At 42.7% G+C, this 18615-nt stretch overlaps 1 protein-coding gene across 1 annotated transcript in view; it reads left to right on the top strand.

Moving 5' to 3' along the window:
- Nucleotides 1-4563: 4563 nt before the first annotated feature.
- LOC143975194 (caspase-3-like) overlaps nucleotides 4564-18615 on the top strand; it is a 97893-nt gene continuing 83841 nt past the window's right edge. The window contains exons 1-2 of the mRNA XM_077477301.1: nucleotides 4564-4625; nucleotides 17843-17934. Coding sequence (XP_077333427.1) covers nucleotides 17876-17934 — 59 coding nt within the window. The 5' untranslated portion in view covers nucleotides 4564-4625; nucleotides 17843-17875. The remainder of the gene's footprint in view (nucleotides 4626-17842; nucleotides 17935-18615) is intronic.

Below are 18615 nucleotides of genomic sequence, written 5' to 3'. Positions count from 1 at the left end.
GATTTGACGATTCATTTCAACACCCCCAGTAGACACCCCTATAGTATCCACTGGAGCACCTGTGTGGGACACCCTAAAAAGTTTGATTCTGGTGTCTCACACTAGTGCTCCTGCGTCCAGATGTGTAAACAACTGCTGAGGGTCCTCCCCTTACACTGAATCAAGTTTGTATTTCATTATGGTTACAAACCCATCTAGTCAACAAACTTATTTTAATACAAATAGTAAATAGTAAATCAGTTACTGTGCCCATGAACATGAAAGTTGCCATTTTAAAATATACAATAGTAAAGAAAAGCACATGGAGCAGCACAAACGTTAAGAAGAAGAATAGGAACACACAACAAAATATTTACTTTTTTGCAGCACTCTCTTGATTCTTCTGTACTGATCGTGCTCCCTCAATTTGAGGTCTGACCATCGTTTCCTCAGTTGATCCTTGGATCGCTGTACCACAAAATTCCTGTGCAGACTCTTCACAACTTTAGGCATGATATTGGCCTTTCTCACATTTGGGTTTGAGTAAGGTCCATACTTCCATACTTCCCACCATAGTCGGACCTCTTGAAGATGTCCACTGTCTCCACCATCTCTATAAAGGCCATAACTGAGGCCTTCAATCCCCTTCAGGATCGAGAGGTTCGGGGCTCCAGCCTTTTGTCTTTGCACCTGTTATCTCTCCGCCATGTGCTTTCCCACTGCGCCGAAAGACAAGGGGTGGGGAATAGACTAGAAAGAACATCAGGGAGTTTCATGTGTGCGCAGTGTATATAAAGCGGAAAATGTGTGCGATGTACGTACGATCTGTGAGCGAAAGACAAAGTAACGGAAGCGGCGATCGTTATAACGAAGATACAATTTGAAGTTGGTGCATCAGTGGCCTATACTGCTTATAGATTGAGACCTTTATTGGGTCAAGATTAGGAGAGTTTCGCCTGACATTAGGGTTTGTCTTGTGTTGTGTCTTGTAGAGAAAATGGATCTATTCAATGATGTGGACTTTATCCTCATATTCATTGATATATACAGGGAGCTTCCCTGTCTGTGGCAGGTAAACCACCCCTTTTAGAACAATAAACCAAAGAGGAAGGCACCGCTGGATCAATTGCTGGAATTTGTGAAGCTGGTGATCCCCACGGCAGACATCCCCTATTTGAAGGCCCTAATTAGTGGCATGAGGAGCACTAATAATAGGGAGTGCAAGAAGGTCCAGGATTCCCAGAGATCAGGAGCTGCAACATTTATGTAACCAGGCTGTGGTACCATGACAGACTGCATTTTCTCCCAGGCCAGACTGAACCCAGCAGTTGTTCTGATTCATGGATTCAGAAGGAGTTTTTCACTGAAAAAATCACTGTTTTGGACTTTTTGGATTTATATTTATTTAGTTATTTTTTGATTTCCTTTTTGGTGTCATCACCTAATTGGGACTTTACTTATTATTGTTTTGTACCTTATTTTTGTTGCAATTGTTTGGTATATTGCAGTTTTGTGATAGGGTGTGTATTATTTTAGATGTTATATGATCACCTAGTTTCACATTTTTTATTGTTTGGTATTTGTTCTAGCGCCCCTATTATGAGTATACTTACAGACTGAACCCAGGCCAGCACTCTCCAGTCTTCCTTCAAGGCTTCCTTCCCCCCAGCTGAGGCTTCCGATGACCAACCTGGGCCTTCCGGGCAGCAACATGTGGAAGAGCCCAGCTTGAGTCAGGTATAGCATTCTTCAAAATATTTCTGGTTGTCAAATTAATAAGGGTTAAATATATGTTAGTTTTGATAACTAGTTTCTGATTTCACAAAGTGTTTTACATATCAATAGACAGTAGTGGCCACAAATGATTGGAACAAGAATGAAAAATGCTGGGGTCAGAATGATCGTCTTTTCTCTATTAACATTGAATTTGCAAAAGTCATGAGCTGAAAATTGTGTGTGATTGATGAACCAAAAACTAAAACTATGTCCCTTTTTCAAACACAGGCTGTGGAAAGTGGCAGCCAGAAGGTGGCCGGGCCCAGTAGACTGCCCGAATCCCAGGTCCCTCCCCTCGGCCTTCCAAAGAAAAAGTGTCAGGAAGAGGAGGAAGGAGACAGGAGGCAGCAATTGGCCTATTTCTGAAGGATACTGCAGCCTCAGAACCCCTCCCCATTGTTCAAGAGGACTATGCCTGCTTGACAGCCTGCAAAATGCTAGACATGGAGGAGGGCCAATGCCTCTTATGTGAGGAAGTTATGTTACAAGCCCTAAATAAGGGGTTGAGGGATTGAGGGGCGAACTCACAAGCCAAAGCCATATTTGTTAGTTGAACCATGGTCCTCCTCCTCCTCCAGGTCCTCCTCCACCTCCTGCCACAACTCCAACACCAGAGCCACAGCCTGGAAGGAAGCATATAAGGAAGACAAGAGATTGATGGCCTGGGTTCAGTCTGGTATGACCACAGCCTGGGGACAGATATGTCATATGTTGCTGTTCCTGATCTCTTGTATTCCTGGACCGGATTGTGCTCACTATTATAAGGACTCCTCAGGCCACCAATTTTAAAAATAATTGATGTGTGCCCTGGGGTACAAAGGCTACCAGTTTCTCCAGCGTTGCCTTTCTCTTTATTTTGTTATGACCAAGAATTTCACAAATACTTGGCTATGTGTTTTATTTCAAAAAGGACAGTTTGTTTGTGAGTAGGCAGGTACATTTCAAAAATACAAAGTCAAATTAACAATGGACACCAACCAATCTCTGTTTGGTTGGTGTCCCTTGACCTCCGTACCTACAAGATAATAATGGTGTTTTGGGAACTTGACACACAAAACCAGAAATAATATTATGGAGAGAATAGAATAGATAGAAAAAAAGAAAGAATCTTGATAAAAAAAAAAAAAAACATTATTAAGCAGATGTGATGAAAAACAAAAATTTATATTATTCATGAGATCACTAGAAATAATAAAGAAATCAGTTTGTGATAACTCTGTGTGAATATGAGCAGCAAAACAACTTAATTCTTCTAGCATTCTAAAGAAAATGCGCTGCATTAAACTATTTAAAAAATTGCAGCGTGACCAATGTGCTTTCTCCATTACGAACGGTAGTTTTACCAGACTGAGCGCTTCCGTCTCATAATTTATTCTGAGCATGCGTGTCACTTTGTGCGTCGGAATTGTCTACACACGTTTGGAATTTGCGCAAGCGGATTTGGTTGTCAGAAAATTTGAGAACCAGATCTCAAATTTTGTGCGACGGAAACTCAGATGGAAACTGTCCAATGGAGCCTGCACATGGTCGACAAAAGGCTCCCATCGAACATTTTCCGTAGGATAATCCGACCGTGTGTATGAGGCATTATAGTTCTCCTGGACAGTATCTTTCTCTCTCCAGGACTGTATTAGTTCCCCTGGTCAGTATCTCTTTTTCTCTATTTTGCTCCTGGGATGGCTCTTAGTTCTTCTGGTAGGGATCTCTCTCTTTTTCTCTTTCTCTCTCTCTCTCTCTCTCTCTCTACCTCTCTCTCTCTCTACCTCTCTCTATCTCTTTCTCTCTCTTCCTCCCTCTATCTCTCTCTCTCTCTCTCTCTCTCCAGGGCTGTCCTTTAGTTATTCTGGTCAGTCTCTCTCTCTTTTTCTCCCTCCTTTTTCACCCTCCTCTTTCTCCCTCCTCTTTCTCCCTCCTCTTTCTCCCTCCTCTTTCCCTCTCTTTCCCTCTCTTTCTGTACGACAGAATAAAAAATCAGAGGTGATGTCATGTGTTGTAGTGTATTTGTATTGTATTTTCGGACAACAACTGTACTGATCAAACAAAAATCCTACGATCTGGTATCGTAAAAGAAAATTTTTTGTGTTTGTCTGTTCGGATAATATCGGATGGACCGTCATGATCGGCTCTTGAAAGCTCTGTACTAACGATCCGATTATTGTAGATTGCGTAGATTATCATCGATTTTTCGTCCACTTTTCGGATCGTGTGTACAGCCAATTAGTCCTTCTGGTCTGTATCTCTCACTCTTGCTCCAGCTTGTTTCCTAGTTCTTTTGGCCAGTATTGTCCTCTCTCTGGGGTTGTGCTATAGTGCTCCTGGCCAGTATCTTCCTCTCTCCAGGACTGTGTTAGTTCCCCTGGTCAGTATCTCTTTCTCTCTATCTCACTCTTAGGCTGTCTCTTAGTTCTTCTGGCCAGTATCTGTATGTGTGTGTGTCTCTCTCTCTCTTTCTTTCTCTCTCTCTTTCTTTCTTTCTCTCGGGCTGCCCCTTAGTTATTCTGGTCAGTATCTCTCTCTCTCTTTCTTTCTCTTTCTCTCTTTCTTTCTCTTTCTCCCTCCTCTTTCCCTCTCTCTCTCTCTCTTCAGGGCTGCCCCTTAGTTATTCTAGTCAGTCTCTCTCGCTCTTTCTTTCTCTTTCTTTGTCTTTCTCCCTCCTCTTTCTCCCTCTCTTTCTGTACGACAGAATAAAAAATCAGAGGTTATGTCATGTGTTGTAGTGTATTTGTATTGTATTGTACATCCTGCCAGCCAATAGTGATAAATGACCCACCCCTCTGCTACTTAGCATAGACTAATATAACACTTGTCTTCCAGCTTTCACTTACAGTCTATATCAGATAAAGATCGGAAACGCGTTCTTCCTACTACAGGTGCGTTAAGAACAAACCGTGACAATCCTTTAATGTAAATTGCTATTCTCATACAAAGGTCAGGTTTACTTTATCATTGGCTTTAGGTTAAAGCTGTCACGTAATGGAATGTGAAATAATTTTTGTGATGATAGTCCGTCTGTAATTCCTTAGCTTTGGCTTTTTATCATTTATAAATGTTACCAAGGCCATTCTCAGAATATGAAGAACTTTTTTTTTAAAGTGTTTATGTGGGGTTTTTTCCGGTCTCTCTTTTTTTTCCAGGGCAGTAATGCTATCTCTCCCCAACGCTCTACAGGGAAATCTTTCTCTCTCCGATCAAACTGTTCTTTTCTGCACTCTCATAGTTATGTAGATCAGTTTCTAAAATTCTCTCTTTCTCCAACACTATCAGAAAATCATACCACAAATATTGCTTTTGAAGTGATCGTACCATAATCTGATCGTTAGTACACAGCTTTAGAGAGCTGATCACCACAGTCCTTCCAATATTAGCCGATGGGACAAGCACAAATAATTTTCTCGTACGATACCAAATCCTACGATTTTTATTTTATCAGCACAGTTTTTGTCTGAAAATACAATATACTACATACTTCCAAATTTTTGTTTTGTCATCAGAGAATTTTCATAACTTTAGTAACCTCTTCTTTTTTGATATGAGATTAGTATGCAAAACCCCCCCCCCCCCCCCAAAAAAACAGACGATCATTCGTCCGCTTATCTCATTGTGTGTACCAGACATTAATATCTCCCTCTCTCTCGGGCTGTCTTTTTGTTTTTCAAGTCAGTACCTCAACTTCTCTCTCGATGTATGACTATCTTTTATTTTTTCAGGTCACTCTTTCTCCAGGACTGTCTGTTTAGTTCTTATGTTCATTATCCACCCTTTCTCTCTAAGGCTATTCTGTAGGTCTGTATCTCCCATTTTCTCTTTCTCCACAGCTGTCTTAGATCATCTGGTAAGTATCCCTCTCTCGGGCTCTCTGGGAGTGTCTCTTAGTTCTTATGGTCACTATCTCTCTCCCTCCAGGGCTCTCTCTTAGTTCTTTTAGTCAGAATCTCCTTCATTCTCTATATCTCCAGGGCTATCTGTTAGTTCCCCTGGTCAGTATCTCTTCCTCTCTCTCCTGTCTGTCTCTTAGTTATTCTAGTCATTATCTCTCTCTCTCTCTCATGCTCTCTGTCTCTGGTTCTTTCTCTCTCTCTCTCATGCTCCTTGGCTGTCTCTTAGTTATTCTGGTCATTATCTCTCTCTCTCTCTCATGCTCTCTGTCTCTGGTTCTTTCTCTCTCTCTCTCATGCTCCTTGGCTGTCTCTTAGTTATTCTGGTCATTATCTCTCTCTCTCTCTCTCATGCTCTCTGTCTCTGGTTCTTTCTCTCTCTCTCTAGCTCCAGGGCTGTCCCTTAGTTATTCTGGTCAGTCTCTCTCTCTCTTTCTTTCTCTTTCTACCTTCTCTTTCTCCCTCTCTTTCCCTCTCTTTCTGTACAACAGAACAAAAAATCGGAGGCAATGTCATGTGTTGTAGTGTATTTGTATTGTATTTTCGGACGACAACTGTACTGAGTAAATGAATGAATGAGTAAATGAAAACGAACTGGTATTGTACGAGAAAAATTTTCTGGTTTGACTGAACGGATAATATCAGATGAACTGTCGTGATCGGCTCTGGAAAGCTCTGTACTAACGTTCTGATTATCGTAGATTGTGTCAAAAGCGGTATTTGTCATCTGATTTTCGAATCGTGTGTACAGCCAATTAGTCCTTCTGGTCTGCATCTTGCTCCAGGCTATGTCCTGGTTCTTTTGGCCAGTATCTTCCTCTCTGCATCACTTTAATAATTCCACTGGTCAGTATTTCTTTTTCTCTCTCTTGTTCCAGGGCTGTCTTTAAGTTCTTCTGGTCCATATCTCTCTCTACCAAAACTGTCTCACCAGAACTGTCATTGTCTCTCTCTCTCATGGGCTGTTTCTTACCTAACCAAGTCAGTATTTTTCTCTCCCCCTTTTAGTTGTGCAGGTCAGTTTCCTATTCCAGTTCTAGTTTCTAGAAATCATTGTCTCACCGTATGACTAATTTTCCATGGCAGGTTTCCCAATGCTAAACACACTATGTATGACGATTCCAGCCCTGAGGTGCAGAGGCGTAACTAGAATCTTCAGGGCCCCGGTCCAAGAAACTATGAAGGGCCCACACCAGGGACGTTGCTAGGTCTACAAACAATCTTGGGCTAGAGCCCATAGCAGCAAATTATAGAAAGTTATACGCTTGGGCGGGCATACACATGTGTATACAGGGCTCAAGTCCTGCGGGAACGCATGGGAACGGAGTTCCTGCACTTTTTCCACAGCAGGAACTCAGTTCCCGTTAGCAGCCGTGCTCTGCAAGACTTTTAAGTATGCAAGCTGTGTGGAAGGTGCTACACCAGCAGCTGCCGACACAGCTCGCAATAGTAAGTGCCACACAACAGGGGTGGACTGATCATTCAGGCATTGCCAGTAGGGGTCCCCATGGCAGCTTCCTCTTCCAACTACCTGACAATCACAGCTAGCTGACGGGTAGATCAGGTCCCTGCTGCTAAGGGATTGTATTTAGTCAGACCTCTCGTGATGCGCTCCTCCCTGCTGGCCCCTCCTGATTTTCTGTCTCCTCACCCCCCCCCCCCCCCTTCCAGTTTCCTGCATACTTGCTCTGTGTGTCCCTCTGAATCCCCCCTCCTCTATCTTCAGTGCCATATGATGAGAGAACCCAGAGGAGGAGCTCAGATATTCTGCTCACAGGACATGCAGGGAGAGAGGTGAGCTGAGGGAGGAACATCAGTTTGAGGTGGTAAGCTGAGCACAATACCTAGCAAAGTTTAATGCCAGGAGGGAAGTTTATGTGGAAATATGTGAAGGGTTGGAATAGCAGCGAGTGTGTGTTGGAGCCCTGCAGAGTTTTCAGCCCCCCCAAGCTAACATACATCTCCTAAGTAGAAATATATCACTATCTCCCCAAGCATTCTGTCCAGATTATGTGCAAATAATTTATGACCTTTCCGTTTAACCCTGTGTTATCCAAATAAAAGTGTAAACTCACCACATAAACACTCTATATACAAAATAACATTCCCCTATAAAGATCAGAACATGATGTTCACATTTGCATGGAAGCACAATTGAATGAATGCTGATTATTCAGAGAATTACCGTATTTATGTTTGTAGTTTGTAGTTTATTGAGGGTGTTTTTTTTATATACTAGCAGTTAAGCTTCATACACACAATATGAAAATTGGATGAAAAATACCACTTTTGAAGCGTTCGTGCATATGAGCGTATCATTTTTTTTTTTTGTGGGGGAGTGGATCTTGGGTGGGAGTTTCCACACTTTTTTCCCCAGGACTTGACCCCTGGACTGAAGAGTGAAGCCGATACATGCTTGGGTCAGAGGCCCCTCCCCTCTCCGCTGTATACATTCCGAGAGAGAACTACTAGCCCCAGTGAGATCACGTTGCTCGTGGGCACCATACAGTTGCCGTTCGCTGCCTCCCCCCGACTGCATACTAAAATGGACAGACAGAGGTGCAGGGGGAGATGGCGAGAGAAAGCCAGGGCCCAGTCGCAAGTGCGACTGCTGTGACCCTGAAAGTCCCTCCACTGCTATGGTGATGTATGTACCCATAATGTTGGTATTGGATGACACCAGCCAAACACACCAGCATAGTTTTGAAGTTTATCAATAAGCATTTACTACACATTACTCTAATAGACAACAGTCCAGGTCATATCTGGTAACAGAAATCCCCAAAGTGATATATCTGTTTATATTGAGAGTTCAGTTGCAGTAGTGCACATTACCACACTGCACAGGAATGCACATTCCCCATGTTGGTACAATTAATTCTGAATGACACGCCAATGCACATTCTAAGCCCTTGTACACACGGTTGGAGATTCCGTCAAAATGTGTCCTATCGCACCGTTTTGTTGGATATTCCGACTGTGTGTGGTATGCATCGGACTGTTTCCGTCGGAATATCCGTCGGACCAAATTTTCCAACTTGCTGGAAATATTTTCTGACAAACTGCTCTGATCGGACATACTCCGATCATGTGTAGAGAATTCCGATCGGACAAAGTGCCACACATGCTCAGATCAAATTCCTACATCAAAGCTATTGGCTACTAGCCTGAACGTAGTCCCATCGTAACGAAATTACGTCATCACATTCTGAAAGATCGGATTTTCCGACAACTTTGTCCGACCGTGTGTATGCAACAGTTTCGGACAAGATCCGTCAGACAAAATCCAACGGATTTGGTTGTCGGAATCTCCAACCGTGTGTACAAGGGCTAAGTGTACCTGCATTGCAGCACACTGCAACATTCAGTAACACACTCAAAAACACACTACTGTGTGTTGTGGTACAATGCTAAAAATGCTGAATGCACGTTTTTACTGCGACCCTCCCTTAATATACAGTATCTCAAAAAAGTACTGTAAGTATACCCCTCACATTTTTGTAAATATTTTATTATACCTTTCCATGTGACAACACTGAAGAAATGTCACTACAAAGTAAAGTGTACAGCTTGTATAACAGTGTTAATTTGCTGTCCTCTCAAAGTAACTCAACACACAGCTATTAATGTCTAAACCGCTCTCAACAAAAGTGAGTACACCCCTAAGTGAAAATATCCAAATGTGGCCCAATTATCCATTTTACCTCCCTGGTTTCACGTGACTCGTTAGTGTTGCAAGGTCTGAGGTGTGAATGCGGAGTAGGTGGTCACTGAAAGTTCAACATGGCACCTCATGGCAAAGAACTCTATGAAGATCTGAAAAACATAATTGTTGCTCTACATAAAGATGGCCTAGGCTATAAGAAGATTGTCAAGTCCCTGAAACTGAGCTGCAGCACTGTGGACAAATTGTGCCAAAAGTATCAATATTTTGGGCATGGAGTTCACCAGAGCTTCACAGATTGCCACTGGAGTCCTCTTCCACTCCTCCGTGACGACATCACAGAGTTGATGGATGTTAGAAACCTTGTGCTCCTCCCCCTTCTGTTTGAGGATGCCCCACAGATGCTCAATAGGGTGTAGCTTCTTTAGCAAGGCAGTGGTCATCATGGAGGTGTGTTTGGGGTCATTATCAAGATGGAATACTGGCCTGTGGCTCAGTCTGTGAAGGAAGGCGATCATGCTCTGCTTCAGTATGTCACAGTACATGTTGGCATTCATGGTTCCCTCAATGAACTGTAGCTCCACAGTGATGGCAGGACTCATGCAGCCCCAGAACACTCCCACTACCATACTTGACTGTAGACAAGACACACTTATCTTTGTACTCCTCCTCACCTGTTGCTGCCACACAAGCTTGATACTATCTGAACCAAATACGTTTATCTTGGTCTCATCAGACCACCGCACATGGTTCCAGTAATGCATGTCCTTGGTAAGCTGGTATTGAGCAAACTTTTTGCAGGCTTTCTTGTGCATCATCTTTAGAAGAGGCTTCCTTTTGGGATGACAGCCATGCAGACCAATTTGATGCAGTGTGCATCTGAGCACTAACAGACTGACCTCCCCACCCTTTCAACCTCTGCAGCAATGCTGGCAGCACTCATACGTCTATTTCTCAAAGACACCCTCTGGATATGACACTGAGCACGTGCACACAACTTCTTTGGTCGACCGTGGCAAGGCCTGTTCTGAGTGGAACCTGTCCTGTTAAAATGCTGTATGTTCTTGGCTAGGGGTGAGCTTCGCGTTTGAGTCGAACCCATGTTCAACTCGAACATTGCCCGTTTGGTTGTTCATCGAATTGTGAACGTTATGGCCCATTCACTCCAAATTCGAGTGGCACGTCACGGCCCATAATTCACTACGGCATCGCAGTGCATTGCTGGCTGATGGTTGGCGAAGCATGCACCATGACCTGCATGCTTGGCCAATCACAGCGCCGTCTGTACAGAGAGAGCTGTAATTGGCCAAAGCCATGGTGGCTTTGGCCAATTATGGCTCAGGGGGTTTAGTACACGCCCCACACTATATAAGGCCACCTGCGTGGCGGCCTTGTGTAGTGTGTTGCGGCGATGGAGAGAGATAGACAGAGAGACAATGTCATTTGATTTAAATTAGAGTAGGCAGGCTAGTCAGTTAGCTGCAGTTACAGTGTATAGAGGATATATATGCATCCTAGGTGTTGGTCATACAACCTTATACAAACCCCCATGTGCGCCATGGGACCTTTCACAGTTATGCAAAACAATTATGTTCCAGACATACAATTCATCACAATACATATAATATATATATATATATATATATATATATATATATATATATATATATATATATATATATATATACATATATATATAAAACACCTGCTTATATAAAACACCTGCTTCACTCGCTTTTCGAGGGCTAAAATCACCTACTGCGCCTCCTTTTTCCTTGTCTTTATCTCTGGGTCAGCTCGTGTTCTAGCAGCTTGCTTCGCATCTCCTTGTGTAAAGGTCAATCAGCTCAGGTTCCTGCAGCTTGCTTCGCACTCTCCTTGCGTAAGGGTTTTACACGGCTGGCATGGATCCAGGCCTGTTAGTTTCCCACCAGGACTGCAGTACTCGTTACGGCCAACACCTTGGTTTCTGGTCCAACAGGGTATCCTCCTTTTTTGGTCTGTGCCAGGTATTTCACCACGACCCAGTCACCGGGCTGGAAGGGATGTGTAGGCAGATCCTGTGGAGAAAGAGGAGAGGTGCAAGTAACATTTCTTTCAACTTGATCTAAAGTTTTAATCAGTTTTTAGACATACCCTTCCCTAAACTGGTCTAACTCTCCTGTTTCCAAGACTAAAGGTGTCCTAGTCCAAGGGGTAGAAAATGGTCTACCCATTAGGACCTCAAATGGAGAATAGCCTGTAGTCCTACTGGGAGTCATTCTTGTAAGGGTTAAAGCTATTTATAGACCGCAGTCTGATTTCCCTTCGTAGTATACAGACAGGCCTGGAGATATACTCATGACAAACAATGACACAGATAGGTTGCTGTAGTTTGGTCAGAGTAAATCTGATAAGCTTTTATTTCTCTCACGCTTATATAGGGAAGATTGGTCATCCAAAATTATACAACCCCCCATGTGCGTCATGGGACCTTTCACAGTTATGCAAAACAATTATGTTCCAGAGATACAACTCATAACAATACATATACTGCATAACAAACTTGGAGATACACTGTTTTAAAGACAATGTAATCAGTATTTTTTTCGAAGACACACGGTCGGAGATTCCGACAACCAAATCCGTCGGATTTTGTCTGTCGGATTTTGTCCGACGGATCTTGTCTGAAACTGTTGCATACAGAACATGATGACGTAATTTTGTTACGATGGGACTACGTTCAGGCTAGTAGCCAATAGCTTTGATGTAGGAATTTGATCTGAGCATGCGTGGCACTTTGTCCGAACGGAATTCTCTACACATGATCGGAGTATGTCCGATCGGAGCAGTTTGTCGGAAAATATTTCCAGCAAGTTGGAAAATTTGGTCCGACGGATATTCCGACGGAAACAGTCCAATGCATACCACACACGGTCGGAATATTCCGACAAAATGGTCTGATAGGACACATTCCGACGGAATCTCCGACCGTGGACCCAGCAGGTATTAACCGCTGAACGGGTATGGTGCTCCTCTCGGTGCGAGGATGGCGCTTCTCTGCGGTGACGGGAAGACCTTGACCGACTACGCCGAGAGTGAGAGTGTCTTGAGGGGGAACGTTCCTTTCGTTTAGAATGGGATGACCCCGATGACCTGCCAGAGCTACCAAAATGAAAGGTATTAATGGCAGTGCTCTCTTTTCTCCTCTTCATTACTTACCAATCCATACGTCCCCTTACCTTGTAGTTCTTGGATGGTCTACTAAGGCAGCGGTCTCCATAGGGAAGAATAGAGTACACCTGTGACCAGAGGTTTTCAGTGTAAGAGCTAATGCAGAGTATAGGCAGAAGGTGCTGACACAGAAATAAACGGTAAAGTAACATAAAGATGATAGAAAAAACCTTACCAGAGATCAAGGAGGACTTGTCTTGCAAGGCAGCAGGCTGTGTGCAGAGACCAGGATGACAGGTGGTGTAGAAACACAAGCAGCACTTAAAAATGAAAAAGGCAGTTTTTAAATAGACCGCCGTCGCCGGAGGAGTGATGTCACCGCCGCGCATGTGCACTGGCCGGCCGCGCCACCCCGCGCCATCTTGGATGCTGGCAAATGCAGAGGGCAGGGGAAATGTCACTTCCTGAGCGCCGAGCGTCCACACGCGGCCGCCATGATGGAAAGGGCAAACCGCTGTGGAACTACAGGGCTCAGCATGCACAGAGGAAGAAAAAGAAAGAAAAGAAAGGAGAAAAAAAAGAGGAAAACGAAACAGAAGAGAGAGGCATGCCTGGGGAAGTAAGTAGGAGAGTAGTAGCTGGAACCAAAATAGGTAGAGGGAGACCGCTGCAGAACATTAAAACCTCTTTAAGGTTTTGTTTTTTTGTTGATCTTGTTTTTTGCCCCTGAGACCACTAGAGTGGGGCCCCCTGCGTTATAGCTCATTTAGAGACCGTACGGACAGGGGCTTCTAGGTAGGAGAGGCCTACCTAGAACCTAGCTGGGGTAGTGCGGTAAGGGGCTCCATTGCTAACCGATCGAATACGTGATGTCCCATTCAGGTGAGGAAAAAAAGGAGAATACAATGGTGGACTCCTCCTCAAATCTTATAGCTAACCAGTCCTATCAGGTTGTGGAGGCGGAGTCACAACCCCAGTGTGCTGCCATGATGCGTCAGGAAATAATAAATAAGTAAGCATGGATCATGTTGAAACAGCTGCCTATCTCAAGGCAGCATGGTATATAACATTAAGGTCTATTTAACTTTATAATTGAGGAATAATTACCTATGTGTTGTTAAACAATAGAATCAAGGTAGTTCTTTGGCTAAAGGAATATTCCTCACGCAAAAGTTTGAGCCTGTGTGTAGCTGTGAGGTAAAGGTATCACAGCTCACAAAGGGGTGAAAAGATCTTCAATGATCCACAGGAACATATATCTAGAATAATAAAAGGATATAGATATATATATAAAATTACTTAGCGTGAATTACCAAAAGTAAATTCACTCACAGCCTAACTTAAGAAATATGTATCATGGAGGATTAATTACCTTTTGGCATCTAAAAGTTTGAGTGGCAGATGGATGTCAGGAGACATAAATCCCCCCTGTTAACACAATGCCAGAGACAGACAATGTGGACAAACAGTGAGGTATCCCATTGGACCGGATCGCTGAATCTGGGTGGAACTATGGGGAGTGACGCGTTCAGCGTCACAACCTGATCGGCGCATGCGCCCAACAGGTAAATAAGCTGCAACGGGCTGTAAAGCCCGTCTGAAGCCAGCTGCGTCATCTTGAAATCTGGAAACAGAATGCTGTCACGCCACAGAGGTTAGATGTGACAGTCAAAATCGTGTCAATGGGGGAATATATCCTCTAGGGCTCCCAACAACCAAGCGGTTGATTATCCACTCCGCTGCTGGGTGCCCTGGGTGTCCGTGTGGTCCAAACAAAAAACTTAGAGCAAAGGGATACCTAAAAACTTGAAAATTGGAAATTATGAAAAGTAAAAAGATCTCCATTTGGGGGTATACATTTACGGCAACATAGTTAGTAAGGTTGAATAAAGACTCCAGTCCATCCAGTTCAACCTGAGGGAGTGTCTACAATTGTCCCTATCCCTGTGCAGTGCATACTCACATCGGTCCCTACCCTCACAGAGCCCACAATCCAAAGTCCCCATTCATATACTAGGGTCAATTTTGGACAGAAGCCAATTGACCTACCTGCATGTCTTTGGAGTGTGGGAGGAAACCGGAGTTCCCAGAGGAAACCCACGCGGTCACAGGGAGAACATGCAAACTCCAGGCAGGTAGTGTTAGGGTTGGGATTATAGCCAGCGACCTGCTAGGTGAGAGTGCTAACCACTACACCACTGTGCCGCAACAGGGCAACAGGTCAGCAGATCCTGGATGGATGCATATGACATACATTAATGACAAACATGTATGGCAGAAACTAAATAAAGTACTAAATGATAAAATAAGAAAATAAATAAATAAGATAAAGTAAAGAAAAAATAAAAAATAAATAAACATACATGAAGAAATAATAAAAAAGGAAAAAAATATAATATAAAGTATTAGTTAATCTATATACAATTTGATAAATTCAAAGGAAGCATTTAAAGCTCATTGCATCATTGAGGCCGGGATACTTTAAAGCTGATAAATCATGTTGCAGGAGCAGTTTATCATAATCACCTCCGCTGATATCGGGTAAGATATGCTCTAATGCAAAAAATGCATTTTCATGCTATTGAAATTATGATTGATGCCTATATGGCGACTGATAGGAGTTTCCATTCGTTTCTTGTGTATCAGAGAAAAATGGTCTCGAATCCGACCATTAGGTAGAACAATTGATCAGGCGGCTCAAATAAATTTACGGAAATTACATTTGTGGCATGGTCTCGTGCCCTTTCTGGATTTATTTAGAGTTTTTATATGTGGAGTGTAATGACTGCGTACAAGGCTGTCCCTGAGAGATCGGGATCATCTAAAAGTAATTTCAGGATGCAATTTGAGGTGCTTGGGAACCTTTTCATCGCCCATCAATAAATACCAGTGTTTGTTAAGGATGTCCCTAACTTGCTTATGTTGACCCAAAAATGTGGTGATCACTCGAACACCAGAATTCGATTTTATGGGTTTGTTGTCATGTATAAGTGAAATTCTATTTTGGTTCTTTGCCTTGAGATAAGCTTTCTTTAGACATTTCTGGCTGTAGCATCGCTGCTGCATCTGTAGACACAGCAGTTTGGCCTCTTTTTCAAAATCTAAATCAGAGCTGCAGTTGCGTTTTAGTTGCAAATATTGGCCATATGGCACACTTGCTACTAATGGTGCAGGGTGAGAGGTGGCAGCATGAAGTAGGGAATTCCCTGCAGAGGGTTTCCGATAAAGCATTGTTCCAATGCTGCCATCCTCATTGACCAAAATTTGCACATCTAGAAAAGTCAGTTTCTGCTGGCTTGATTCAAAAGTAAATTTGAGATTGTATTTATTTATCTTTAGACTTTCAAGGAAAAGAAGAAGAGTTTCCTTGGTCCCCAGCCACACAAAAAATTTTTTGTCAATAAAGCATCTCCAAATGGGTATCGACTCCCAAAAAAATTGCATATCCCTGAAAAGAAAGATTGCGTTCCCACCCCCCAGATACAGGTTGGCATATGTGGGGGCACACTTGGTCCCCATAGCCACCCCCTGTATTTGGAGGTAGTGGGAATTACCAAACAAAAAAATATTGTTAGAAAGAATGAATCTAAGTAGGTCTAAAATTAGTTTATAGTATTGCTCAGGCGCCTCACAAATCTCATTGATGAAGCCCTCTACAACATCCACCCCCAAATCATGGGGGATGGTGTTGTAGAGGGCCCCCACATCAAGCGCGACCAGCCATGATCCTTTAGGGATAACAATCCCATCCAGGACCATGAGTAGATCGCTGGTGTCACTGGGACGCCAGACCCTCCACATGAGGTCTAAGAAAATCGTCTACCAATTGACTTGCTTTTTCAGTCAAAGAGCCATTCCCCGAGACAATTGGATGACCAGGGGGTTTGAAAGAGTTTTTGTGAATCTTTTTTCTGTCGGATTTGAGACCATATTTCCCTGATACACAAGAAATGAATGGAAACTTCTATCAGTCGCCATATAGGCATCAATCATAATTTCAATAGCATGAAAATGCATTTTTTTTTGCATTAGAGCATATCTCACCCGGTATCAGGGGAGGTGATTATGATAAACTACTCCTGCAATGTGAGGCTAGATGGATACATGATTTATCAGCTTTAAAGTATCCCCGCCTCCACGATACAATGAGCTTTAAATGCTTCCTTTATCAAACACATGAGAAAGATGTGCAACTTTACAGGCAGACTAAGGGGACCCCCCCCCCCCATGCACAATATTTAAAGGAATATTTCATTTTTATTGTTTCACTTTAGGCATTATTAAAATCACTGCTCCTGAAAAAAATGTCTGTTTTAAAAACTTTTTTTTTGCATTGATACATGCTCCCTGAAACAGTATCTAGGTCCCCAAACACTTTTTATGGCACAAATTTTTTGTCTGTTCACATGTTCTGGTGCATTCCAAACCAAGGGGTGTCCGTATCATCCCTAGTGAATAATATGTCTTTTGTTCTCACAATAACATCTTAAAGTCTGTGAGTTATATTAGGCAGTAAGTAAACATGCTGTCCATGAAGTTGATGCGTTGAAAGCAGGAAAAATAGGCATCACATAGCTGCAGACCGGTCAGGGTGCTCACGCTGACCCATGTCCATAGCCAAAAGCACCTACAATAGGCACGTGAACCAATCAGATTTGGACCAAGAGAAGAAGATGGCCTGTTTTAATATAAATCATGTCTTCTTTTATTTAATCTGGATGGCTGAGTGAGTGTGTGCTTACCTGGGGAAGAGATGTCACCAAGATGCACTATAGAAAGAAGACAAGCTGGTAGAGCCAGTATGATACTTTGGGTAATGTTCTGCCAGGAAACCTTGGTCTTGCCATTTATATGGATGTTACTTTGACACATACCACCTACCTAAACATTGTTGCTGACCAAGTACATCATTTCATGAAAACAGTATTCCCTGATAACAGTGGTCTCTTTCATTAGGATAATATGCCCAGCCATACTGCAAAAATGGTTCAAGAATAGTTTGAGGAACACAATAACAAGTTTGAGGTGTTGACTTGCCTCTAGATCTCCATCTATTGAGCATCTGTAGAATGTACTGGAAAAACAAGTACTATCCATGGAGGCCCCACCTTGCAACTTACAGGACTTAAAGGATCTGCTACTGACAACTTGGTGCCAAATACCACAACATACCTTCAGAGTATGTTGTTTGGGACCTAAATGTTGGTATAGATGTCTGCTGCCACTAGTACATGAGTATTTGATAGAAGAATGTTTGTTGTTAGTCCAATACACAGTTTCCTGGAATGCTGTAGTACAAGGTTCACAGGTTTATTGTAGCTTAGGAAATTATTTATGTGAATGTGCTTTCTCTTTTGGTACAGCTCACCTTTAACACTCTGTTTAATGTTCTCAGTTATTCAATCACTGAGCCTAAGCAGTGTCAGATATGGCAGAAGAAAATGGGCAAAGTTTTCAGAATGTGACAGAGCCTTCTGATTCCAACAGGTAAATATGTAATTATAGCAATATGTTTAAAGCTGAATTTTATTCTGCATATTTTTTTGCCTTCCCTGGTTCCCATTTCGCCCCATATCAACATGCTAATATATTTTTACAGAAAACCTTTTTGTTTTTGTTACATACAGTATGTTAGATCTAGTGATGATTCTCTGTGTTTCCCTATGTTATGCAGCCAGATCATGACTAGTGCAAGGGGCTGGCAAGGTGCTGTACATAGGTAACTTCCTGAAAACATTACAGCACCCTGCCTCCGTAGTCCTCTCAAGAGCCCTCAGCCCTGATGCAAGCAGTGGCTGACTCTTCAGGGGAGTTCAGCAAATATCAAAGACAGTGCCTTCATAGGTGGCTTTCAAATCTCACACTGACTGTGTTAAGTGGAATAATTGCGTGTGAAAAACGACATCACTGCTTAATATATACAGTGCCTTGAAAAAAGTATTTATACACCTTGAAATTTTCCACATTTTGTCATGTTACAACCAAAAATGTAAATGTGTTTCATGGGGATTTTATGTGATACATGGTTTTCAATTTTTTTTAGAAATAAATACGTGAAAAGTGTGGCGTGCATTTGTATTCAGCCCCCCTGAGTCAATACTTTGAAGAACCATCTTTCACTGCAATTACAGCTGCAAGTCTTTTTGGGAATGTCTCTACCAGCTTTGC

This window comes from Lithobates pipiens, unplaced genomic scaffold (genome assembly GCF_037356315.1).
Source record: "Lithobates pipiens isolate NorthernLeopardFrog02 unplaced genomic scaffold, aLitPip1_a1.2 Scaffold_13, whole genome shotgun sequence".
Taxonomy (NCBI): domain Eukaryota; kingdom Metazoa; phylum Chordata; class Amphibia; order Anura; family Ranidae; genus Lithobates; species Lithobates pipiens.
The sequence above is the reverse complement of the archived record's forward strand: the minus strand, read 5'-3'. Positions and strand labels throughout refer to the sequence as shown.